The sequence below is a fragment of the Branchiostoma floridae genome, chromosome 5, assembly GCF_000003815.2.
Source record: "Branchiostoma floridae strain S238N-H82 chromosome 5, Bfl_VNyyK, whole genome shotgun sequence".
In the NCBI taxonomy this organism is placed as follows: domain Eukaryota; kingdom Metazoa; phylum Chordata; class Leptocardii; order Amphioxiformes; family Branchiostomatidae; genus Branchiostoma; species Branchiostoma floridae.
Window position 1 is genome coordinate 12,031,805 of NC_049983.1, and position 27,400 is coordinate 12,059,204.

Genomic DNA, 27,400 nt, shown 5'->3' on the forward strand with positions numbered 1-27,400 from the left:
CCACAAAATGAGATAAGCACCTCGTAAAGCTGCAGCAAAATGAGAATATGTCATCATTCTAGCGAAACTGTTCCATAAGCAAATGCTGTTAACTCTCCCATCACGAAAATCGCTATCAAAATTTGTTGCTTCTTTTCTGCACTTTTGGGACCTCTGGTAACAGATGTTATCTGTAAAATAATGTACTAGTATCTCTCAATGTAGCCTGTAATAATAAAGAGGTCAAAATTATTTTCAAGCATCAATCATCACAACAATGATAATTCATGGATGTCCACTGGACAACCTGTTTATTGAGTGATCCATCTCCATCCCATATTCCACATCTCCCATATCGCTACACAACAGTTTTATTCTCCACCATGAGCATGTGAAGGGAGAGACAATCTACACATCACGACCCACGGGACGATCAGTAAACAAGACATCTTCATAATATCAAATAAGCTGGAAGTTTGTCTCTGGTAAATCTGGGGTGCCTTGCACGCTTTCACTTGATTCAAACGTTATGATACCAACACTGAAACTTGTCTTCTTTCTTGGCCCATCGACCAATAAAACAAAAGTTGGTTCTTTCTGTTGAAGACTCACTGGTACTTTCCATCAGTCTCCATAAACCAATAATTCTATATAAGTCACATTTTTGTAGTTCCCTGTTTTCTATTGTGAACTGCCATACATGATCTATACTGGGTATAGATAACTGGCACACTAGAAACAGTAATGGTATGTCTTCCTCTGTAGCCCAGTCGGAGCACATCACTATCCAGGTCTGAAAACATTGATTCCTTCTACAACTCACAGCTGCCAATCACAGAACTAAAACATCACTTCCATCTAATATGTAGATTTAACAAGCACAAGGAAAATGGAAGCTGTAGTGCCCATTTCCATTGATATGAGCAATAAGTCTGATGTTGTACTCTCACTGAGGTATTACCTTGTTGTACATGGGTGTGCTCAGGATGCAAAATATATAACTTAAAGTCTCCAATGTCTGCTGATAGCATGGAGAAAGGTCAGAACAGTTCCAAAAGTACTTTAAGGAGAAGGCTAAGGCTTACAAAATCTCTGAGCAGCCAGGCCACATAGCAAGGTGACAAATGAAGCTACAGAAAGTGCAGCTACATGTTCTTAAAAGTCAACTGTTTTACAAGACGTCATCACTAGTTACAGTTGAAAGCACAGCACATGACAAGAAGAACATATTTGTACTAAGCACAACATCAACTTATTTCTTAAGAGCACTGAGCACAATCATCCCAAGATTTTGGCAAGAAAAATTGTTCTCATATAATGTTGCAATATAGAATTCACAGCTACAAGATACCATACTGCTCCAGATAACCAACAGAAGGCCACTGTACTATGCAACATAATTTATTGTAAACAGAAGAATGCTCTGCTCTGTAACAAGAGTATCAGGCAAAGGCACATGCAAGGACTCCACACTGCAAATTAACCGTTTTCTGGTGATGACGAAGTTGTCATTCATGTGTGAGGGGACTGAGAAGCAACTGTGCCAAAGCAACACAAGAGTCATGAAGTAACCCAACAAGCTTCTGCATGTGTGAAGAAGGCTTTTCAAAAAGGCTACTGACAAATATCACGTGTACACTTGTGACCTGTATGAAGATGGCAAGCATCAGAAGTAGAGAGACTAAAGGGAACAAATTTTTGGTGTTTAATGGCAGATAATTGCTGATGTTGTAATGGCTAGTTGTGGAATCCCAGAATGTGCCAAAACCTCTCCTCTCATAAGTACGAACTTAAGAAGTTAAGCATCAAACTCCTTTATCCATGGCACTTTGTCTACTGATAGAAGAAGACGTGTTTTCAGTACTGGAGGGTGGCGTGTCTGCATCACAGCCGAGTCAGCTGGTGCCACAGGTTGGAGGGCAGCACTCCCTCCAGCTTCTCCACCAGGAAGTTGAAGGGAGACGTGATGGTGTTCAGGAACTGCAGGAACAACAAACAGGCAGGCACTAAATTAGTCTGGCGCGTCAGCCACACACAGGGGGCCTGGTGTTACCCAAGGGCAAGGCACTTGGCAAACTGAATGAGGAACGTGTTAAACGTCAAACATTTAAAGGGGATCCTGGACACATCTGTGCAGGGCTTTCTCCAGATTTAAATTCTTTTCTGTAACACTCATTGTTTGGGAGCCCATGTCATTCATTTTCCTTGTTAAATATTTCATTTTCAGCTTATTAAGACACATTTTCCAAAGCGTCCTGCCTTTAAGTTCAGATTTTCTTTTGACAGACAGGGTGACATTTTTGTCTGTCCCTACAAGTTGATTTCTGTTTCGGGACAGAGGGACTGGTCCTGGAGAGAGCCCTGCATCTTTGGAATCAAGAAGGGCTGCAGCATGCCAGAAATAGATAAATCTGAGTAGGTACAAACATGCAGTGTCATAAAGCTTGAATGTAGAGCCCCAAATTGGCAATCTCCCATCTACATGGAATCTGTTCTACATACCACATGCAGACCAATAAACTGAAATAACCCTGAACCCTCAAAAACTGGCTTAGGCCAGAGCTGTACTCAAGGCTAAATAAAGGTTGAAAATAAAATAGCACTGATACTACACTTACAGGTTTGGCCACCATAACACGGAATCTATCCTACATACCACATACAGACCGATAAACTGAAATAGCACTGACACTACACTTACAGTTTTGGCCACCAGACCCATGGGCTCAGGGAACTGGTGTGTGAGGAGAGCGAGCAGGGCTGTGACGGAGCACAGGCCGGCTGTGAAGAGGATGAAGAATGGCAACTCCTTCTTAGGGTACACTGACACCTCATGGAAGGCTGCAGGAGGAGAAGCAAACCTTACATGTTGATACTCCACTCTTGTTACGTAAGCAGACATAAAAATGAACAATGTGGTTTAAGTATCACAACAAACAAGTGAATGCAACTTTATTGAGACTATACCAAAAAAGTAGTTACTCAAGCAACTGGATATGGTTTTGGAAACAGTCAAAACCAAACCATAACCGTTTCCAAAACCATATCCAGTTGCTTGAGTAACTACTTTTTGGTGTATCTTATTACCTGGATGTCTAACCTACATCGATGTATCGAGACTATAGTTTAACAAATAGCACTAGGTTTATCTTTATTTTCTCACCATCAATATGCAGTAAAGTAAATGACCCTTTTTCAATATAACATATGGAAGCCAAAGAAAGCTCAACTATAGGCATCTGGTGATGGATGATAGTAATGAATCTTAGGTAATAAAGATAATGAGTCTGGCACAGAGACTAAACACTAGGACAAAATCTACAGCAAAGATTTCTATCTTCAAATCCCCTGTTGTCTAAACAAAGTTGGAATGTCAAATTTACAATTTCCGTCAGTAGCACAAACATATTACATTAACTACCCCTTTGCCATTTGACTCCCAAGCCTTGAGTTGTTTTGATACGTTGCATGAAAGCATGATTCCGTGCAGTTAACAGAAGTGTAATCCATAGTCTAATTAACTGGCTTCTACCGTACCTCGACATGTGCACAACAGGAGGTAAGGAGACATGGTGAGGACTTACCAGGCAGGAGCTCCCGATCTGCAGACTCCGTGCAGCTGGGGTAGGGGTAGAACAGGTGACCCTTCTCCAGAGGATAAGGGATCATCCGGAATGCTGGAGACAAGAAGAACACAGTTAGGAACACAAACATAATATCATGGCGTATCTATCAACAAGAGGATGGAAGGTCTTACAGAGTTTATTTGCCTCAAAACAATGATCCTGCCTACATTTGTTTCTTGTCTCTGGAGAGGAATAGTGATACATGTGCTGCTTGATGTCTGCCTTATTTAGCATTCTAAACAAGCCCCATCATATACTGCTTAGAGTTCTTACATGGAAGGAAGGATTGATATAGAGAGAACACACGATTTGACATTATGCAGTGATGTACTATCATTATTTGTAAAATATGCCAATATGAAAATATGCTGTTTAATGGGATCAGATCACGAGTCAAACCGAGCAGACTAGAAGGTTCTCTGATCAAGCAATACATATTTTACAACGCCGCAGGTATTGTAAAATTTGTATTTTACTGTCTGCATTTCTGAAAACTACCATGCAGGTCTCACTTCAGTGGACACATTTCAACTTGAGGTATAACAAAAAGCCTTCAATGATTGATATCTTAAGCCAGCAGGTATTAAATCAAAAATTATAAAAATGTTTACTTCTGTTGAAACAACATCAGTATCTTTCAGATCAGTACGAAAATATTATGGGAACTGACGGTGATGCAATGCACATGCCAGATCTGTCTCTCCTTTTTTTACATATTCTAGGTTATGACAATAGGTTCTACTCTATATTGTTGAATGGATAAGACCAAATGACAGCATTTTAAGTACAGGTAAAAAGCAGTGTTTGACACATTTATGAACCTTACAGCCTTTTTGAATTTGCAAATCATCTCCAGGACGTTTCTTCCCAAATTATGAATTTGCCAGACAGAGAAATAAATAATGTCTATAAAAAAGAGTAGCTAAGATAAAGGAGGAAATCACAAGTGTGCCCAGACCACACACTTGAGTCCAGATAAGGACGCTGACTGCCTCTACTTTAGATGTCAGCCTTGTTTATAGCAATGACCTGGGGATGTCCTGGGCCACATGCTCTGTAAGCCAGGGATTAAACAAAGAAACAAACAGGAGCAGGATGAAAGGGACTGGAAACAAGTGTGAACTAAATCTGATGGCTTCTCTGGAGCCAGTTCTGCTGATTTATGTCTTCTGAGTCAGGAATTTTGTGACAGGAAATTGTGATGACTCTGTGCAATTATTTTGACGAGGCTGACTTTGCGATGAAATGATAGATACAGAAGGAATGTGACATAACCATGGGCATCCAACCATGGCCATGTCAGTCTTATTTTTGAAGGAAAAAAATATCCAAACTGTCTGAATCTTTCTGATTCTTATCATTTTATAATTTTCTGCCAGAAAAAACGGTGCAGATGCAATATATGTATCTTTTCTACCATTCACTTGAGTAGCAAAACTTTCTTATATCAAAGGAATAAAACAGAAATAAGAAGTTGTGTTCCGAATGTTTCATTGAACATCAAGGATAAGGGCACAGAAAAGTAACCATTCCCTTTTCATAAATACCAAAGGAAACAAACAACATGATAGTTAACCACAAAACTTGAGTCTTGACTGGTTGTAAAGCACCTACGTCAAGAACGCAATGGCCATCTTAAATAAATGTATAAGTTTACTTATAAGGTGACTGCATCCAGAATGACGTCTAAAGCAACAAATTTTGGCAACTTCATACAATCAAAGTGACTGTCAGGACATTTGCAAATTATAACTTAGTCTGAACAAAAGCTGAACAAATAATATACAAACTGTCACTTCACATCAATTTATTCCAAACTCAATTCAACGTGTCCGTCAACAAACTGTCCAAACAAACTCAAACATTATTTTTTCAATGTCTGTCAGAACTGCATCTATCATTTGGAGCAACATTATGCCACACCAGCTATTCCATCCACCATGAACGAAATAGCCCACTGTTAAAGCTTAGTTTGAATCTAGCATCTTCAGAACATGCTTACAAAAACGGAAAATTTAAAAGTTAAAACTGAAAGGAACTCATCCGAACAAGAAAGCCTTCACTGAACTACTAACCATGGCATGGTGCATCTCCTACTGCTGACTCACCATAGGGGCCTGTTTGGGAATGCCAGAGAAAATGATGTCCTGACATCAACGTATGGACCAAACCTTCTTGCTATCATAACAGAGAATCTATGTGGGCCAGGACCAGATCAGGTCATCACATAGTCTACGACTTACAGCAGACAGCCTTATAACATTACAGTATCTATAGATATGCGGGCTGTAGATACATGTATAACCTTCTTTTGTTTTACAGTTAGAGGCTGTTCCTCATGTATCAGCCAAGTCTATAATCAACAATATTTTCTTTGAAGTAACACCATTAATGGGTTTGTCAGACTCTGTCTCTTGGCTTTCAAGCATCAAGGATTAATCTATCAAAAAAGTGCACAGAAATGTGTTAAGAAATACAAGAAGGATGTTTCCATTGTAACAGGTACATTGTACTCACTGTTAAATGATAAACAGATCAGTTATAGACTGGTGAAACACTGTTTGAACAGAAACTGTTTCTGATAAAATCATTTAAATTTTCATTCATGTTTCCAAATATGATCGAGTTGATTCTGGAAGCATCTATTGTTTGTACAGGGGTTATCAGAGTGGTACTTACTGCCCTCCCAGGTGCAGTGCAGCAGGTTGAGTGCTCCATCCACTCTCTTCCAGTGTGGGAGGTGGAAGAAGGCGTATGCGATGGCCTCGCTGTCCCCTCGCTTCAGCAGGTGCTCCGGCGGGAGGATCAACGACTTGGTCTCTAGTAAGTACTGCAGAAACAACACAGCAAAATCCACGAGATTAGGGGACTTCTTTACATTCAGGTATGTTTTTTAACCATACTACAGTAGAAGCCATATAATTCTACATCACATTTGCCAGCGTTTTTCTTGCAATTATCCAGATAGTGCAACAAAGCAAAGTCATCCAGCTGGACCACACCACCATGGGATTTGGTGATTCCATGCAATTAACAGAAGTGTGCAGTTATCTGTTGTGCAATTGACTGGCTTCTACTGTACTGTAACCCTCCAACACTTAAATGGCTGATGATACACAAGGAATCCAGCCTTCTAAAGGCCCAACATTATCTATGCTGCAATCAGTACAAATTTGCTGATGGAGGTAACTGTAAGAACAATTTCATGGAAGCTTTGGGGCCTAGCTGGTATAATACAGCAGGGCTTGAAATTCATTTTTGGGATTAGGTGCACTGGTGCACCCAACTTAAGAAACTGGGTGCACCAAAATTTTTTTGGGTGCACCACTTAAATTGAAGTAATAACCTAGTAATAAAACTTAGTTACAAGCTATCAAATTCTTACAGAAGTACCATGAATAATGATGATAGACATTTTTATTATCATTTCTAACACTTAGACTCGTTAGATGTCAAGAATATGACATATACTAGTATACTTTGATATCTTTACATACACAATCTAAAAAAATATTTAGGTGCACCCTGTGCACCCACAGAAAATAATTGGGTGCACAGCTCCAATTTTGGGTGCACCTGGGTGCATATGCACCCAGTATTTCGAGCCCTGTACAGGGTAACAAGACTAGTTTGAATGATTTTTCCTGTCACCTTTAGGAGCTCTAGATAATCAGCTTTACTTCAGTGTCAATATTAAATGCACCTGATATAGTCTGAGGGTAACCACTCACTACTTATATATATCAGATACCTGACATTTAAGTGCAAAATGTAACAAGAGAATGACGAGAATTGTTGCCTCACCTTTGGCACGTGTGGGTTGAACTCCACAGCTCTGTGTATGGCTTCCACCGCGTTCATTTCTGCCGTACTCAGCCCCCGTTTGGACGCTATCTCCGGCGAGAATCTACAGGATGCAAAAGGGAAGCTTCTGGTCTAAATATAGCATAAGGGTAAACTGCTGAAGCAGGGGGTGGGCCAGGGCAACTCAGGAAAACATATGAGCATAATGGTGCATGCAAACAACATTGGATCAATAGGCATCAATTTCACTCAAACATCTACTCATTGTTGGTAACAGTTATCAGGCTAACATTAGTTATCAACATGGCAGCAAAAATTGGTGTGGTTAGACATACAACTGTCCATGTGCAAATCAAACAAATGATGTGGAAGTCCTCAATGGTGTTATCTGCTTCAAATCTCTAAAAGTAGGCCACTAGAATAATAACTCTAACACAAAGGACAGCTTGTCAAACAGGTAACACATGTAATCAGTAAGGCCCCCATCTTACCAACAAATTAAGGAATTACTGTACTTTTTTTTTCAACATATCTGAAGTACTGTATCTATACACTTTGTATTAAAATGCAATGCACATACACAAAATGAAAGTGAAAGGGGAAAGATACATACAGGAGGGGAGGAAATGAAGAGTGTCTATCTTAATGCATGCAGACATTGCCTAGGGGCAGTACTTGTTTGATGTCAGACATTCAAAGTGGACGCTAAGAGAAGAGTTCTTTTGCAGCTGGACTTTTGAGGGATTCCCATAAAGTTGCCCATTAACAACATTTCACTCTAAGGCTACAGAAAGTCTTGAGGGAGGAGGCAAGCCCCCTTAACTCACTTGTCTGCGACGGCTCGAGCCTTTAGCAGTGCTGCTGTATAACATATGGTGGCTGACTTTGGTAGGCTGATGTCTGGAAGGCAGGAGAGACAAAATATGGTTTTACACACAGGGGAGTGCCCTAGGATACTGCATTATATGCTACGGTTGCCCATGAAAGTCAGCATATCCCTTGTGAAACTGAAAGATCTACGCCTTGGTAAATGTTCTTTGAAAGTGCCTTTTCCTCAAACATTACTCCAGACATTATGTGAAATCCCTAAAGAAGCAATTGGCCTGTAGATTTATGTTCACTACCGCAGATTCTTAACAGGTATCCCAACGGGGTTCTACGAAGCAGTCTTTCCTTTCCACACATAAATTCTTAGCCTTCTGGCTACATCTATATTTTATGTACAAAATAAGGCTTTCAGGAAAGTTATGTCTAGCCCAATGCACAGGCATGGGGTCCATATGCATCTAAATTGTACTGCTACAACTGTACTCAAAAGTAGTGATAAATGTATGTACAGTGTACAAAGACAAATGAGGTAATACGAAACTTCATACTACACATGTAGGACACTGGATGCTGCTGAGGAGGGTCTAGTGAAAACTTTCTCTGTCTGAAGAATATCTCATCCTGCCTGGCAAAAATTCTGACTACAGACTGATATTTTCTGAAATGATTCAAACGGTGTTCCTAATTCTGTGTGGCAAACTCAGACTCAAGTCACACTTGGCAAACAACATTGTCTATTCTGATACATGACTGCAAGTTACGCCCTGACAACATGCAGCATAACTGCACAAGCCACTCCACTCACCGTCATATTTGGCCAGTACGGCCTGTACATCAGCATACGCCTGCAGCTCCAGGAGAGCCTCGATCAGGTTTTCATGGATGTTCAGCACACTCATCATGGGGAACTCCTTCATTAGCTACACATTAAAGGCAGGGAAATACATGGAACAGTCAGCAACATTGCTGGGATGGACAAATCAATGTTTTGTCACCATTGTAGTCCTGTCTATGAAGGCATCTACCTACAATCAATACAGTGAACAAAACACACAGAAATATTGATTTTTTTTCCCATTGCCTGTTTCTGGAGTTACAATAAGGCAATGAATGAAAAATGAAAACATACGGTATTAAGTTATTTTCTTGCTTTCTTTCATGTATGACAGGACAAGAGGTCCTTACATCTCTCATCATCTTGACAGCTTCCTTCACCCTCCCCAGCTTGCGTGCACACATGGCAAGTCTGCGCCGTACATAAACGCACACATTCGTGTCCCGTCCTGTACAAAAAAATAGCAGACAGTTGAGTACAGATTATCTTGGTGTGAATTTGAAATATCTTGCTTGATTTCTACCTATTATAACCTTATACAAGCCAATACCTTTTTTAAAAACTACTAAATTTGTAGTTCTATTCCTACTTGATAGCTCTGGATACTTTTCTCTGGATACTGGATATCTTTCAAACTAGACTTAGGATTTGGATTTTTACAGTTATTCTACAATTCTACATTGATTGGCCCAGCTGCATATTTATCCATCCAAAAGCCAATGTGAGAATATGTGTCTCTGTGTATCAGAGTAAAACTTCCCCAGAGAAGGGTACTCACTATGTATGGCCTCGTAATGTGCACCTAGATGCTGTGTGGACTGGCTCTTCTTGTAGTTTGCTTCCCCCACTTTTAACGCCTGCTTGAACAGTCGCTCCGTCTACAGGGAGGGGAGGAAAAAGTATGGCAGAATATCAGTCTTAAACCAAACACTAATTTTGCTCTTCAGCTGTCCTGCTTTGTCATATTACAGTTAGTGCTTTACAGTTCTTTTTCTACGATCTTGATATCAACTGTATCTTATAGCTATTATGATGTTTGCAACCAAACCATATCCCCATCATTTTCACCACACAGAAGTACAGAATTTCCAAGAGAAAGTGTCTAGTGATCTATCTGAGCATACCTCTAAAATGGTAGTGGCTTCTTCTTCAGCAAGTAGTATGTAAGCAGTTGCACATCTGAAAAGAGATTCAGTGAGAGATGTCAGCAAGAAGTGCCAATCTAAAGTTACTTCACATGCTAGAATGACATAAAAATACATGTACTGTGAAGCTATTGGCTATCATTGGGTTTTCTTAAGGAGCTACATACTGTGTTGTATATTCCTTTATTTTCTGTTAATTTCTTTTAGGGGTCATCAGCGATTACAGATTCAGAAGGCAGATGAAACAACTCATGTCCGAAAAGCCAACTACAGTTCTAACAGCCAGTTTGATACTCCCTGCTACCAAACCACACAAGCAATACAGACAGACTTATTCAGTATGCTCAAGGTTAAGCCAGTCTTTCTTAGCCTATGATGTGCAATGCTTCTTCTCAAGTCATGTACAAAGGAAAGCATGCCCCAGCTTCAAGAGCTTTTATGCAAATGCAATTAGAGTTTCCATCACTGGATAGTGACAGTTCAACCTGGAGACATATCAAAGGATTAGATCTATTAGCCTACTTCACCCCAGGCTAAGCATGTGCCATAACAAGCTGCATGCTACGTATGGTGTAGAGAAAATGTTGCAAGGCCTTAATCCGTCCAAAGCATCCGGGCCCGACCAAATACCGCCTTGGTTCCTCAAAATGACAGCCAGTGAAATCACACCTGTTTTGACTAACATTTTCCAACAATCGCTTGACACAGGAGAAATCCCCCAAGACTGGAGAGATGCAAACATATGCGCCATTTTCAAAAAGGGAGATAGAGCGGTTCCCAGTAACTACAGACCTGTTTCACTTACCTGTATTTCCTGTAAACTACTCGAACACATTATTCATAGCCATATCATGAAACACTTGGAAGGCCACAATATACTAACGGACTACCAGCATGGTTTCAGAGCAAAGCGATCAACAGAAACACAGCTTATTTTAACAGTTCATGACATAGCTGGGGCACTGAACAATAAAAGACAGGTGGATCTAGCAATACTTGATTTCACTAAAGCCTTCGACAAAGTCCCACATAGCAGACTCATAACAAAACTGGAGTACTATGGAATTCAAGGTTCTACATTAAACTGGTTAAAGGCTTTCCTGACGAATAGAGAGCAAACGGTAGTGGTAGAAGGGAAGGCCTCAGCTCCAGTTAAAGTAGCATCGGGAGTTCCACAAGGGACTGTTCTGGGACCATTGCTCTTCCTCTTGTACATAAACGACTTGCCAGACCATCTCGATTCAAGTGTGAGGTTATTCGCCGATGATTGTCTGTTATATATAGAGGTATCTGCAAAGAATGACTCACAACTTCTTCAGAAAGATCTGAACACCCTGGAAGAATGGCAAAGGAAATGGCTTATGCAGTTCAATCCTGATAAGTGCTATATCATGCACATAACGAACAAACGCACGCCAAATGTGTCCCCTTACCAGTTTTGTGGTCAGACGTTAGTAACCACAAAAAGCCACCCATACCTAGGTGTTACGTTAACAACTGGGCTGAAGTGGGGTGTCCATGTTAACAAAATAACAACCAAGGCTAAACAGACATTGGGAGTGATCAAACGTAACTTGTGGGCATGCCCAGCCAGCGTAAAATCACTTGCATACACGTCACTGGTAAGACCTAACCTTGAATATGCTGCAACAGTATGGGATCCGTATACAAAGAAAGACAAAGATAAACTTGAAAGGGTACAGAACCAAGCTGCCCGATTCTGTACAAACAACTACAACAGGGATGCTAGTGTTACCAAAATGAAAACAGATCTACAGTGGACATCACTTGAAGACAGAAGGAAAATGTCCAGACTTTGCATGATGTACAAAATGACCAATAAGCTGGTGGACGTACCGACTGATAAGTATCTAATACCAGCTCAAAAAAGAACAAGAAACAGCCATGACTTCAAGTACCAGAGTTTCCAAGCTAGGATTGATGTGTTCAAAAATTCGTATTTTCCCAGAACTATCGTAGATTGGAATTTGTTATCACCAAGTACAGTAGGGGCATCTTCTCTGGATAGTTTTAAAGAACGCTTGCAGTTAGATGTGCAAAAGTTAGGTGTGACGGATCGTTCAGTGTAATATAACCAGCTGCTGCCGCGCCGCGTGCCTGCGAAGCTGGTGTGTTACGCCGAATGGCGGTTATACCGGCTATATAGATACAGATACAGATGCTGCTTCTTTTATAGTGCCACCTGGGAGCCAGCACACTGGATTACCATCTGAAGATGGTAAGAGGTATGGAAATCGGGCTCTACTTACTCTGAGTCTTTTTCTAGGGCCTCGTGAGCCGCCTTGATGCGCGCCTGAGGGTTACGCTCCCGCCAGGCCCGCTGCATGACCGCTGAGGGAACAGAGGCCACTTTTAAATGGCAGAACTACGATTAATATCAGATAACAGCATTACACAGCACCAACTGTCAATGCATAAATTCAAAAGAATGATAGACAGATGCCATGTACAGAGTGTGGCAAAGCTAAATCATAAATGCTGTAAATCTAATAATGCACACATAAAGCATAAAGCAAGTTTATCTCAATATTCTATGGGAATCAGAGTTATGCAGTAAAGCAATGGACACTTCACAGATGCGAAGAGGTACCAAATTGAAAGGCAATGCTATAAGGTCCTTACACTCATCGGAGGGCCGACTGTGATCGGTGTCACATGTGAAGAACGTTTGATGATCCTGTGCCGAGAGGTTCATGTCGTAGTACGTCAGCGGCTCTTTCCCCGTCACCCATGTGTAACGGTTATACTCCGCTCCTCGTAGCAAGTTAAGTGGATTCCGCCATACTTTACACTCTGAGTGGGCGAGTGGGAGATTTCAGTATAAGTGCTATTTCAAAATACAGTTCCTCTCAGTAGTAATATGTTCATTCAATATCAGGTGTTGATTGTTGGGGTCACCGAAACTTGAACTATTTATTTCATTTACATAATGTTACATGTACTGGTATTAATTTTCATCCTAATGCAAATTGTCCATGTTTTGCTCACCTGGTACTGACTGTTGGTTGTTGTTCTGTGAGTTGTTTGTGTTGTTGTTTCCATTGTTGTTGTTCTCCACCCCACCTAGCCACGGTCCCAGATGGTTGAGTGACACCTGCTCGATGAAGGAAGTACCATACTTCCGAAAGTACCACCACTCAAAAATCTGAGGAAAAAAAAGACAACACTTGAGCAGATCCATTCTATGGTTGCAACAATTTCTCCTCTTTGTCGTTTGGAGTAGCACTGTGAATACATGTGAAACTACTAGTATATCAGAGAGACAAATCTGTAACATCTTTATAAGTACTCTAGAAAATGTACTTGACCTGTATACATGTGTTCTTGAATAGTAATTGCAAATAGTTAATCAAAACATCCTGTTATAGACTGTTTTGTTGCCTTAACTGGAAGTGACAACATTGTCATCCAATTTTTATTTCCTGGTTCCATGGCATTGCAAGAAACGGCAACCTCTAAAGAAGCTGTGTTTTAAATTGCAGCTCACTTGGACTAGATTCTGGCTTGCTAGAGGCTGGCACACTCTTACAATCTTCCACTTCTACCATCACAGCCTTAAGGCCTGCAGTATGTGTTAAGCTCTCACCAGGATGAGTCCTGAGATGAGGGAGGAGGTTCCGGTCAGCGCAACGTAGAACTTGGGCGTCAGGGTGTTCAGGAACATGGCAACTGTAGGACAACAGAGATGACAAAACAGTCAGATTACAAACTGTTTTACATGTCAGAATTCTAAGGAATTTATCTCATCTGCTTTGATAAGTGCATGCAATAACTTACCAAAATCAAGTTTGTTCAGATATGTACATGAGATTACAACTGAAATGACATTTACAGAAAAAGACGTCATCAAGAAATTTGTATTTCATAACAGGAAACTATTAGACCTTTGCATTTAAAGGCATTTCCTGCTATTGGCATTTTACTGGTACTACCTTCAAAGAGCATGATGTTTGCTAGAACTAAATAATTGCATCAGGCAAACAGATACAGAGTTGTCATTTTTCTTCCACCATTGCATAATGTAAAATAACCTTTAGCAATCCCTGTTGTTTATCTAGATACATAGGAAGGACTAGGTCACTTAGCGTTCATTTTCAATTCTTGGAAGCATTGTACATTTTTCGTAACAAAATAATAAGAAGCAAGTAATGAGCAATAAGTCTGTGTATGTGTATGAACACACTATGAACAGAACATAAAGGCATTCTATCCTCTGAGGTGACTTATTATTGCAGTCACAAGCTCAATAAAAGACACAATAACGGACTGCAAATTACATTCTGAGGCAAGCAGCAATGGTAAAGAAGTATATTTGTCTCCATTTGGTAGAAGAGTTTTACAAATCAGGGTTTCACATGCAGCATACAGCCCAGCCCAATTGGTCTCTGGTATTCCAGAAATGACATTTCAAGCTGTTGTTAGCCAAAATCAATAGACTGAAGTTAGCAGGAACGACCGCAGCAATGGCTGGAAAGCTTTTAGTCTATTAAGGGTAAAACTAAAGCTGTTTGAGTGCTCATATGTATACATTACAGAGCAACTATCAAATACCATTTAGACTAAACATCTGTGGTTTGTGAATGTGATACAATTCACTTTGAAATTCAAGTCTACTCTACCAAGCAGTACACCAGTATTGTTATCAAATAAATAACTCTGGACCATGTTCCATTAGTTAGCCTACACGTATAACAGCAATTCTGCTTTCTTTTGAATTTGAGAAGACCTGGGAAGACAGAAGCCAACAAACTATAATAAGCACCAAGGAAACTTCATGGCAGGATTTTGGTCAATTTTTGTTCTATGAAAGCTACAGGTAGAGAAATGTCATTTATAATGCAGACTGCATGAAAAGGCATGGCGTGCTAATGTTGGTGATGGGCTTTGAAGTCCCTTTCTAAGATGGGTCATAGGTTTATAAAGCCCAATTTTTTTTCCATCATCCACGCAAAGCTGTATCATCCAGATAGCAGACGAGCCAGTGGAATCCCCATACAGGGCCCCACTGTGGCAGCCCAACAGTCAACCATATGGCCACAACAAACATTGCAACATCAGTAACCAATCCCACTTTACAGCCTGGACCATACCACTCTTCATAGCAGATAAGGGATGTTTACAAAATAGGACAGTTAGAAAAAAATTTTTTTTGACAGTTAAAGAGCAGATAACAAAATTTTTATGTTTGTAGACAAAGGTAAATATGTCTACATGATACAAATTGTCTACTTGATTTTATATTCAGTATAAAATTTGACTTCCTCTGAGAAACATCCCTCCTGACAAAAGTAGTACATGCAAAAAAAGGGAAAGTCCCTTCCTGGAATTCAGGAATACTGGTATATGCTACATAGATGGGATAACAGATTCTAGTTGTATAATATATATTGCTATTCTAATAATTATAGACATGTAGTAAGTAATCATTACATCTCTTCTCAAAATTATTCAAAAGAGAATATAGTAATAATCTCTGGTTTTGCTTTCTTCTTTTTCCATCATTTCATTGAGGCTGTAATGTCATATTTCTGAAATAAAATGTTGGAAAATTTTCTACAATAATCAACCAACAACTACCAGTACTACATCATGCCTTATCAAGGGATTAGTCTTTTAACAATATCTGCTTTTGACAAAGACACACAAAGTGATGTTGATAGCTTTTTCCAAAGCTTATTGCTGGAAAAATCCTTTCCTGAGGGATGTCCCTTGTGGCATATGGGACAACAAAGACCTGCAGCACTTATGCGTATGCAAATTTCCATATTAAAAAGCTGAGCCATTTTACCCGCTGAGCTTTTGAAATAAAAAGCTGATCTCTGCCACCTATTATTTTTGCACTGAAGAGCTTCATGAATTAAATCTACACAGACCCCTAAAAGACAGGATTGTGGACTGACTGCATTTACAGTATTTCTTCTGAGTTCTAACTTCAAAATGTTGCACAGCATAATATTTGTCTGTGAAAATGCTTGATCAAAATGCCTTCTTGATCAAAGTGTTTCTTAATGTGTTTTTTCCAAGGACTAGAAAGGCAACATTTTGGAGAAAATGCTAGATGTTTTCCTTGTAGGCTGTACCCTGTTGTCAAGCTACTTGCAAAGAACACTATAATTATAGTATTGTATGCAAGTAATTGGTTCTCTACATAAGAAGACATTTCTGTAATACAGGGCCCCACAGCAGTTTCAATCACTGAGTTGGGCAACCCTGGATAGAAATGACAGAAAATAAAATTTAAAAAAATAAGAAAAAATAAAAAGAACACACCAGCAAAATTCATACGTTTTCCCTATCTGGGAAAATGTAAAACGTACATTTTAACGAGGCACTGTACAGTTAAAGGAGACAGTTTTGGAATACAAAGCATTTTCAGGGCTCTTTGCTTTAATTGCTTTATGCGCTGCCGTCAAAATCAATTCATTGGTCTGTCTGCAGTCCCTGCTAAACACATGCGTCAGGTAGTGGCATATCATGAATACAAAGAACCACACTTTCTGGAGATTGTCTACAATTGCTTGGAGGCAATAACACCACCTCTGACTGTATGACTATGAGCAAATAACACTACCTACTGTAACTCTGTGTAAATACCTCAATGTCTATGTTTCAATTTGTCATCACTTTTCTCACAGTTGTGGAAGCAACAGAAGAACAGTTGAAGCCTAAAATCATTCAGCATATGATTTGATATTCTACCACTGCGCAATCAAGTCATGTAAACCTACCAGGCGTCAAGATCCCAATATGCAGCAACCTTGACCCAATTCTATCACACAGTATCAGCGCTGCCGGCTGGGATGCATAAAACCTGTCAGATCTAAAACACATTACTTCAGCTATGGTGGGTTTAGAAACAGCAGAGAATCATGCCTTTCATCTGAGGTGATAAGACAGACAGAATATTGTCTTAGGTGTCCATTAAGAAGTAGCCTGGAGGCCATCTTTCCTAGGTTTGCTTGGGCTCTAATCGTTGGTCCCAGTTGGTAGAGGTTAAACTCTACCCACTCTGAGTTAGGTGGGCAGAAGACAAAGCAAAAATTTCCTCTGTGGTTTTAAAGTTCACAGTGAAAAGGTAACGACTAAAACAGCGAACATGAAGCCATGAACAATGAACATCTCCCCTTTCTGCAGTATCCTTCACTGGCTCATATAAGATTCAACGCAACAAAACACTTCCATGGCATAAACAAGTCCAAGTTCAACAGCCGATTTAGAACAAGGCTAGCTGCCAACATAAGTCAGATGGTCGACATTCACACAGAGGGTTGGACAGTTCTAACTGTGACAGAGCTGGGCAAGAGGCTCGACCAAGAATTTGCCAAGCGAGTACTCTTCAAGTCTAGTTTCAATCAACTCTTGACACATCAGTACAGAAGTGAAAAATATAGAAGAGCTCCCTTTGTTTATCACAGCCAAATACAGCTGATATGATAACAGTTCAAATAAAGGTCAGCAGGATAGAGGAGGAAATTGACAGATACTGAGAATCTGAGATAGTACAAACTGCATCCATGCTTGTGACACACAACTGCTATTAACACTGAGAACTAAAATGTACTTCCAACAAAAGTGAATATAAAAATGGTTTGATTGGTGTCCATTGCATATGGCAATGGCATTCTGACATTATCCAAGGACATGCCCCCCACCCCCACGACCAAACAAGACAGGTCACCTATATATACTGTATATCTATATACAGAGCACAAGTCGGAGGAACCATGAAGAATACAGCAGTAACTTTGCTTGGACACCTGTGCATCTTCCAAGAAACCTTCCTTCCTTTCATTCTATAATTAACAGGTCACTAGAGGTCAGTATAAACAAAAAAGATCCTCCATGCCCTCTGGCTACATCTATCATGCTGGATCCACAATAGTCAATACTGCTCAAAGATTATTCTTTCATCATATGCAGTAATGGAAATGTGGTTATCAATAACTGCAACATCACCAAATGTTGAAAATAGCAATTGTGACTTTCATTGCTAAGATGTGACTGCAAACGATACGTCTTCAGCACATTCCTGTGTCATAACCATCAACATAGCAGCCAGAGCCCTTATACTCTAGAGACTCAAACAATCAATACAAATATCAGTAACTCCCAATTTGCTATGCTGTCTTTCAGTTACAACATTCCAAACTGGATTGAGACAGATGTTACTTGGATAACTAGATGATAGATGCCACAGTTATGCCCTATTACATGCCAGTATGATGTCAGTATGTTTCCTGAAAACACTGAGACTGAACTCACTCTGATTTCTAAACAGTAAAAACTATTTCAGAAATTCATGAACATTTCAGTTGAATATGCCAGGTCCTGAATAAGGAGCTACATTCACTTTACTGCAGTATGACATGTTAAGGATTATTCATCCATCGTTGATGATCATAAAAAGTGGCTAACACTGAAATTATTTAACATGTCCTCCATGGGAGAAATGGACATTTGATTATCTACGGTTTGTTGCATTTAAACATACAAAGCTGCTCAATGGCAACGTCTGAAGTAAGTAGAAGGATCTTATTACACTTTCAACATGGCAAGCAGAAAACACAACAATAGCTCACCTAACCCAATATGGAGTTACTACTTCAGTTCTTTGTTGTCAGTACATTTTTTGGGACAAGGTGAAATAGATACAACACTAACTAAATGCCATTATAGTGTTAGCATGCAATGGATGAATACTAACAAACATCCATATAGATAACATGACAACACATAGGGCATCTGCCTATCCTATGCAATAACTACATCTTTGCAATTTTTTTACCAATTTTAGTCACTTTGTATTTTCATCCTAAGTCAGCATGAGGAATAAATTTAATCGGGAGCAGGCAGCTCCCTTTTCTTTGTCCACGTGGCCTCAGTACACTACAATCATGTTACTAATTTCTTACCTATTAATATCACATACAAGAAATCTCTTGCCATTGTGTTAAATTTAAAACCCATATTTTCTACTAAAAAATCACCTATTAGCTGTTTCTTGATACTTTCCTTGCTTTCTGGTAAACAACTGGTATGGAGGTTCTATCAAAGCCAAATAGGCTCCAGTGAGAAAGAAAGAATTTGCCAGATAGGGCCAGCTGCCTAGGTAGGTTGTACCATTTCCTGTTGGATATGCCCCCTGCTCGCTCCTTTTTACTCCTCACCTTTTCGTTATCCTACAAAAGGTAGCAACTCAGGAAATTGGTCTGGTCAGGACTGAATGAATCGAAAAAGCAATTTATCAAGAGAAGCAGGTGCAAACATGATGTTATGAATAATATGATATACATTTTTCAGGAGAGCTTAAATGTAACAACAAAGCTGATTAGTCTCAGAACACATAGCTGTACTGATGAGCTCTTTTCATCATTCTATATTTTCTTCATATCAGTTATGATTACTCTTTCTCGTCTATCAGCATGAAAGTTAGAAATCAGTTAGTGTTTATCAGGCTAGTGGTTTGCTTTGCTCAGTACTGTACAAATCTGAATCCACAAGGTTGGAGCAGATTGTACTGTACATGTACACACAACTTCAAGTATCAGAAGTAAATTGTAATTTACAGCTGTAGCAAAACATAAATCCTCACAGTCATCATCTGATTTCAATTACACACCAATGATGACCTATCATAATTATATGACATCTAAAAGTCCAGCTTTAAACCTTCTATTTTTTATTTAATCAGCAAAAGTACTAAATCCCCCATCTATGACCACCTGTCTATAATGACCTGCTCCACTGATAGGGATTGGTCGTTATAATTCACCACTGATTGTATACCAGTCAAACTGTCTTGATGAGCAGCCCTTCTCTATACAGAAGAACAATAAAGCAAAGATAATCCATCCACCTGAGGCCTTACAGCTTTGTACCTTGTTCTTGCCTAAGAAATTAAAACCTATCTTGTCTCAAATTGCTGAGACAGCTGAGTCCTATCTCAAAGGTTAAATATGTGTGCAAGCATCTTGGCACACCTGTGTAATCTTGTTTCTTCCTCTGTCTCCAGTTCTAATTAACACCTCAGACTAACAAATTACCAGGATTCAACCTTCAAGGCCACAGCTTTTTATCTCATTGAGGAACATAATTTGATATCTGGAGTTGCTTCTCTTACAGATTAGAGCCAGACAGACAGAACTGGTTCATCCATGTGTTCTTCTGTAACCAGTTTTGTGAGGCGATGTTAGGACTAACTTCAAGAGAAATGTGCAAGCAAAAAAAAGTCCTCTCTCTCTCATGTCTGTATTCATAACCGCATAAAAGACTCCAAATTGGAAATCAAGTATACCCCACAGAGAACCATTAAACCCATCTAGACCCCCACAGAGAAAGGGATTCTGGCCTCCTTCCAGAAACTCTGGTTAGAAAAACAGCTTCCAAGTAACCAACCAACCAAATTGGACCCATATTCTAAGACATGGACAAAAATAATATTTTTCACTAACAACACCTTTGCCAACTTGTATTCAAATGGTAGGAAACTGTCATTAGCATCGCCGATAATCTATCATGATGAATGTGTTGATTTCCTATCCATATTAATTGTCACAGTTGGACTGTATACATAGCTATAAAGTCTCCTCCCACTGTTGAGTCTTTTACGACAAACACAGAGGTGTTAACTGTATGGGGTGTAAAAATAACAACAGCAAGCAATTTGCACCACATTACCCATGTGGGAGGGGGGCTGTGGTGTTTATGTGTCTACTGAGAGGCACCTGAACAGTTCTCTGACTAGCAAATACAGTTGTACTTGTTGAAATTAAGATGCTAGAACTTTTTGAAATTAAGATGCTAGATGTTATCAACAATAAATATATTTTCATCTTTTGACAAAGGGCACTTCTGTGTTGAGAATTCCATATAAAGCCTTTCTTCATCATACCTATCTGAAACAGGCTGGCTGTTTGAAAACAACTGAATGTACCAGACATTAGCTGCAGAACTGTCAGTCTAAGGTTCATCACTTCAGAAGAACTACTAACAAGGTTTCAGATAGACAGTTGTCAGTGCTTCGTATCACAAATCCTTCAAAATTGTTTCCAATTGTACTAATTACATTTGCCACTTGGGTGTCATCATTTTTAGTAAAAAAACTAAACAAAATGCTTTGATCCTTGTCAGTAAAATATGTCCAATCATATGTTCTGGCTTTCATAGGTTACAAAAATAAAGAACAGCTGACTGAACAAAGCTATGATCAAACACATGCATGCATGGATGAACAGGGCTGCTATGCATGCTACAGTTTGAATCCCTTAAAGGACAGCATCAGAAAATTTTCAATTCTTTATTTTCCAGTAGTTTACTCATTAAAAAGTTGATGTACGTCAATTTTTACATTGATCCGCCTAATATGACCCTGTAGACACGTTTGAACTTCGCGCTCTCCTCCTCTCCCCGCCGCGCTGGCCGATGACGTAATGGCCTCGTTCTGATCGTCTGAGATTGTATGACGTCACGGATCCAAAACTTCTAGCCAGCCATTTTGCTCGGTGAACCTCGGTCCTCTCATCGATAAATAAATCACCCCGCCATTCTGGAGTTCAGTTTGTTGTTGTTGAAAATTACTTTCGTGGACCTGAAAGTCGCATTGTGAGCTGTCTACGAAGCCATAGTCCCCGGGACACTAAACATGAATGAGCTTGCCTGCGAGTAAACCGCGCGGCGACGGAACGAAATCAAAACAATGGTGGTGGGGGAGGTTCACGCATCGTGCCGTTCTGGACTATTACAAGAGCGAGTTCAGGTCAGTTCTTAGCTTCTCCTTTCCGGACAGCACAGCGATAATTACACGTAAACTTCCACGAATTTTGGTTGAGTTCACAATTGTCCAACTGCATCTGGCAGGGACATTTAAAAAATAAACATTTTTCCTCTGACAACATACCCTTGATCGCTACATATCGAACGACCCCCTTTTCGCGCCGATACAGATAGCACCGCAACTTGTACAGATCATGCGAGTTACGCGCCTCGCCTCTCATTTTATTTTCTGTTTTTCGGGGAAATTATCTGGACTGGTCGGTTTTTCAATCATGTAGCTTTGGCGGAGATTGCTGGGGGTTCATTCAAAACAAATCACGGACTCTGAAACGAAGCCGACATTTCGCGCTATTCACAATGCCGGCCTGTGTTGTATGTAAAAACAACAATGCTGTATGTATGTTTCGGCGCGGAAGGGGGATCGTTCGATATGTAGCGATCGAGGGTATGTTGTCAGAGGAAAAATGTTTTTTTTTTAATGTCCCTGCCAGTTGGACAATTGTGAATTCAACCAAAATTCGTGGAAGCTTACGTGTAAATATCGCTGTGCTGTCCGGAAAGGAGAAGGTAAGAACTGACCCGAACTCGCTCTTGTAAAAGTCCAGAATGGCACGATGCGTGAACCTCCCCCACCACCATTGTTTTGATTTCGTTCCGTCGCCGCGCGGTTTACTCGCAGGCAAGCTTATTCATGTTCAGTCTCCCAGGGACTATGGCTTCGTAGACAGCTCACAATGCGACTTTCAGGTCCACGAAAGTAATTTTCAACAACAACAAACTGAACTCCAGAATGGCGGGGTGATTATTTATCGATGAGAGGACCGAGGTTCACCGAGCAAAATGGCTGGCTAGAAGTTTTGGATCCGTGACGTCATACAATCTCAGACGATCAGAACGAGGCCATTACGTCATCGGCCAGCGCGGCGGGGAGAGGAGGAGAGCGCGAAGTTCAAACGTGTCTACAGGGTCATATTAGGCGGATCAATGTAAAAATTGACGTACATCAACTTTTTAATGAGTAAACTATTGGAAAATAAAGAATTGAAAATTTTCTGATGCTGTCCTTTAATATAAGCATATATTGGGATTCCATGAAAGCTGTCTATACCAGTTAGCCTTGGACAATATCATATAAAAACCATAGGCAGTACTGAAAATAATTAACGTTAATATGTAAGCTACATGGTACTGCCTCAAAATACATACAAATTACAAGACAACAAAGATAAGAAATTGTCTACGCATACATGCATAAACCAAGTATTATTGGCAGCATTAAACAATCGTTACAAAAAACTCCCTCTCCAAGACCTTATAAAATCTCACCCAATATCAGGTATATCCAGTTGTCTAACACCCCCTAAAATGCTCCTTTGTACACATGTACACAGATCAGCACTAAATTTGCTACGGAGTGTATACAAAACACAACGGGCAGGACAAATTGACAAGAGAGGTTCCCAAACAACAATACAGAGGTAGATGTGCAAGGTAGAGCATATGTGGACCCATTTGGCAGGGTGAAGCCATACACACCACAGGACGAACCACGTTATTATGGGCCTGGAACAAAATAATCTACAGACAGAGGCAGAAAGACGGGGGATACTAACTGTATTCGAGATCCACCATGGTGGCTGTGTGTGTAGTACGGCTGAAATCAGGAAGAGAAAGGATGGAAGCTGCACAGGAGGCGATCCTGGGTCTGCCTCCGGTCGGCTGGCAAGACTTGGGCTGGAATATTGCACAGTAAAAGGTTTCAATGGCTGAGTGTGATGCTGTCACATCTGGCTGCTCAGGGCCTCATTCCTTCTGCATGGATCCCATGGAACAAACCACTCCAACAGGGGGGACAGGAAGTCCAACCGGAAAACTTGTATCAAAAGGGTGACTTGATATGTAAGATACAGTAGTGGTATGATTGTCTGTACATTACTATGATAACAAGCTGAAGGCTATTGTTTCCTTTCCTCAGGTGCTAAGTGCGGTGTAAAGGTCAACATGATCATGTTTCTGCCCACATGACTGAACCTGTTAGACCAGTCCTGTCTACATCAGTACTTATGCAAATGAGGGGCCTCTATGGGGGACAGCAGCCCTGAGGGGAGACAGACAAACCTGTATAAGCACAGGAAGGCTTGGAAAGGAAAAGTCCTGGTCACAACAACTTAAACAGCAGTAACATGAGCTGGTAGGGCCGCTTAAGGTAAAACAATTACCACATGGAGGACTTTCCTGGGGGTTCTCACAGGTCTGGATTTGGTCTTCCAAGTTGGGTCTTCAGCTCTCTGGCCACAATGACATCCCTGATGTACCTGTTGTTTTTACTGCTTTACAGTTCAAACTGAGAATTGGAAAGGAAAACAACAGTAGAAATACTAGATCCAACAGATGACTTGACTACAGCATTGCAGCCTCAATGGCAATGCAGGCATGACCACAGAAAATTATTTTCCTTAGACACCTCATAAATTAACACCACTAGAGTTTAGTTACAATAGAATATCAAATCCTCTGTTACACCTAAACCCAGCAAATGTTCCAAACATGATCACTGATACACCTACATACAGTAGCTCTAATTCTTTGGCTCACAGTCAGGTACTATATGCTGCAACTAGAGTCACCATGCACTGTAGCACAAACTTCATGGAGATCTTCACAAACCAAGAAGGCCTTTGCACAGACAAATTGTCCAAAGGGTAGACACTAGAATATATCTTACATTGTAGCTAGATTGGGCAGAACCATAACTGAATTTGAGATTGGGAAAGAATGCTGTTACAGATACCAAATAAATAGATAACAAGCTTTAAAAACTGTGCACCTGCAGACCTGTGGTGTGGGCTACTTGAATTTGTAGCCTGCAACCAAATAAAAGGACCATAACTCTGAATCTACTGAAACCTTTACTTTTTTACTGTCATCAGGAAAACTAAAAACAAAAGTCATGAGCCAAGGTTTGCTAAAACTAGGACCTGAGCTTTGAAGGTTACTGTGGCATTAGATTGGAGCCAAAATATTTGAAAAAGATAATATAAACTTTCTAATGTGTTAGCACATCTTCTTTCTTCTTCATTCAATAAGTACTGCTTAGGCCACATTGACTTAATATCTGTGCATACATTGATTTTCACCTGTTCTTAAACTTAACGACTTAACTGGCCATATGCGACCCAATAGCATCCCTGGTCAATCACTGATTCAGCATCTTATTTTGCTAGAGTAGAGGATCTACTCTCCAGGGCAAGGGGCACATGGTCAGGGCATGGGACCACAGTGCCCTTGCTCCCCAGAATGGCAATAAAAACATTATTGAAATGGTGACAATTGTCTCTTACAGTCTTCTTTACAAATGTAAGGCCACTATTACATCATAATGGTAACCCAATATGGACAAAAACATTAGCATCATGTTAGTGGTGTATCAAGGAGATGGCTTTCTATCCAACTGATTCAAGCTGCAGTTTTCCCTTCATCTGCTAGGTAGAGCTGCTATGCAATCATATTACCAGTGTCAACACTGTGGAACTGTATGCTTCTATCTCTAGGCAGAAAAGTTTAACCGGAAAGAAAGGGAATAAAGATAATAAAGCACAAGCAGCAAACACTTCTTTGACAAGAAAAGACATAACATTATGCATAAAGTACTGTACAAAAAGCAGTATCCTCTCAAACAAGACGCCATTGTACTGATTCAGTGATTGTTATATGACCTTGGACCCAGCATGCTATGACCTTTCTTTGTGACTTGACATTTGGATCTGCCAACTGCTGAGTTGTTTACAGTTTCCGCTACAGAATAATGGAGCTTATCCCACAAATCACTCCATCATTCCTGTATACTTCACTGCTGTGCGACAGCCAGTCGTCATGACATAGACACAACCTCTCCCCACTACTGTAACCTACTGTAACTTTAAGCAAGACAGATAACAAATTTGGCTTCCCTACCTAAAGTTTAGATTAACTTCACATCCTGTTGCATGACATGACACGTATTAAATTTTTGGGAGGATCAAGAAATAGACAATTTTAACACGAAATCATGGAATGGAGCTCCGTTGCTTCGGAAACAAATAAGATGAAAGTTTCATTTTTCATAACATTTCACACGGTTATCAATATTTTGTCAAAAGTTTGTGGTGCAAGGAAACAATTACATCAAGAGGCAATTTCGTCTTCTTTAAAAAAAAGTGCTGTTGCATCATCCTATATAGTTTATATTCTGGCAAAATTCTATAATGTTATATTTGTTTACGTTACCTCCTATGAAGACACATGACCGTCATAGATATTAGATGTTAAAGAATTATATTCACAACCTTTCAAGTGAACAAAACTTTATGACATGTAGGTCATATGTAGGCAGTTTGGGTTCGTTTGTCGACAATCAAACAGTTGTATAGGTGATAACAAAATGAAAGGCCAGCAGTTGTCCTAAAGCACACACATCCTGTTAATGATTGAACACAACCAAACAAAACAAACCTCGGCAGACTGTACAATAGCAACAAAGGCAAGGCAAAATCTTTTGAAAACTACGAAGAAAAAGGTAGTACCAAACAATAAAGCATCCTTAAAAATTGACATGATGAAGATATTGCATTAACCATCTTCATTTTACGGAACTGTAGGTATTTTACAAGCAATCTGCATAGCTAATCTGTTATGGTTTTATAGATTATGAGTCATTGTCACAAGGTGCACAACCAAAACTCCGACCTTCTTGGGCAAAAAAAAAGGCAACAAGAACAGTCATGGTGACAAATATCAACCAGAAAATTGTTGCCTGTCCTTCTTTTTTTGTGTCTCAGCGAAGGGAACACGTAAACCTAAAACACTTGCTGCCCCAACCCCAGCCTACCCCGCCCCCCTCCCCCTTGAAACCTGAGGAGGGTTTTCAAGCTTCATCGAGTCACATATATTTTCCTTAAGCTGTAAAAATGACGATATTGCGAGGATACAAATGACTGTAGTACCTAGAAGAAGATACTTTAACGACTGCTTAAACCTGTCGCCGTGGAAATAGCGTCTTCCTGTGACTGTCAATGCGGAACTAAAGTTGCATACAGAGAGTTCGACTTGTTTCACAACTTGTTGCTTGAAGTGCCAAAACTTCTCTTCACAAACCCACCCCTTCCCTCGCGTCCGCCAAGCCAAACTCACCAATATTCATGTTTTCGTACACTCGGAGTGGTGTGCGGAGCAGGTAGATGAGGAGGACGACCAAAAACAACCAGAGAGCCCAGAGGTACCACGTCCAACTCCAGGAGAGCCAGGACTTCACTCGGTCAACAACTTCCATGTCGGCCATGCCAGTCCCATCTCAGCTCATGGATCAAAAGCGACGACTAGCGGCGGAAAGGAGAAGAGCAGAATTCTACCAG

General features: G+C 40.2%; 1 protein-coding gene across 12 annotated transcripts; it reads right to left on the bottom strand.

Annotated features, from left to right (window-relative positions):
* Positions 1–257: 257 nt before the first annotated feature.
* Positions 258–27,365, bottom strand: LOC118415346 (suppressor of tumorigenicity 7 protein homolog). Of its 12 annotated transcripts, none has more exons than XM_035819879.1 (16): positions 27,180–27,365; positions 13,825–13,907; positions 13,227–13,383; positions 12,861–13,031; positions 12,488–12,569; positions 10,197–10,251; positions 9,851–9,950; positions 9,423–9,520; positions 9,043–9,157; positions 8,237–8,309; positions 7,410–7,512; positions 6,285–6,435; positions 5,681–5,722; positions 3,564–3,656; positions 2,681–2,820; positions 258–1,959 (listed from the first exon to the last, which is right to left on the bottom strand). In XM_035819879.1, exons 1-16 carry the CDS (start codon positions 27,325–27,327, stop codon positions 1,864–1,866), a joined length of 1,707 nt encoding a protein of 568 aa, XP_035675772.1. In that variant the 5' UTR covers positions 27,328–27,365; the 3' UTR covers positions 258–1,863. The 12 variants fall into 12 exon arrangements, with proteins under 12 accessions (XP_035675772.1, XP_035675769.1, XP_035675768.1 ...); XM_035819876.1 differs by having other exon boundaries at positions 7,410–7,536; XM_035819875.1 differs by having other exon boundaries at positions 7,410–7,533; positions 12,488–12,587.
* Between the last annotated feature and the right edge of the window lie 35 nt (positions 27,366–27,400).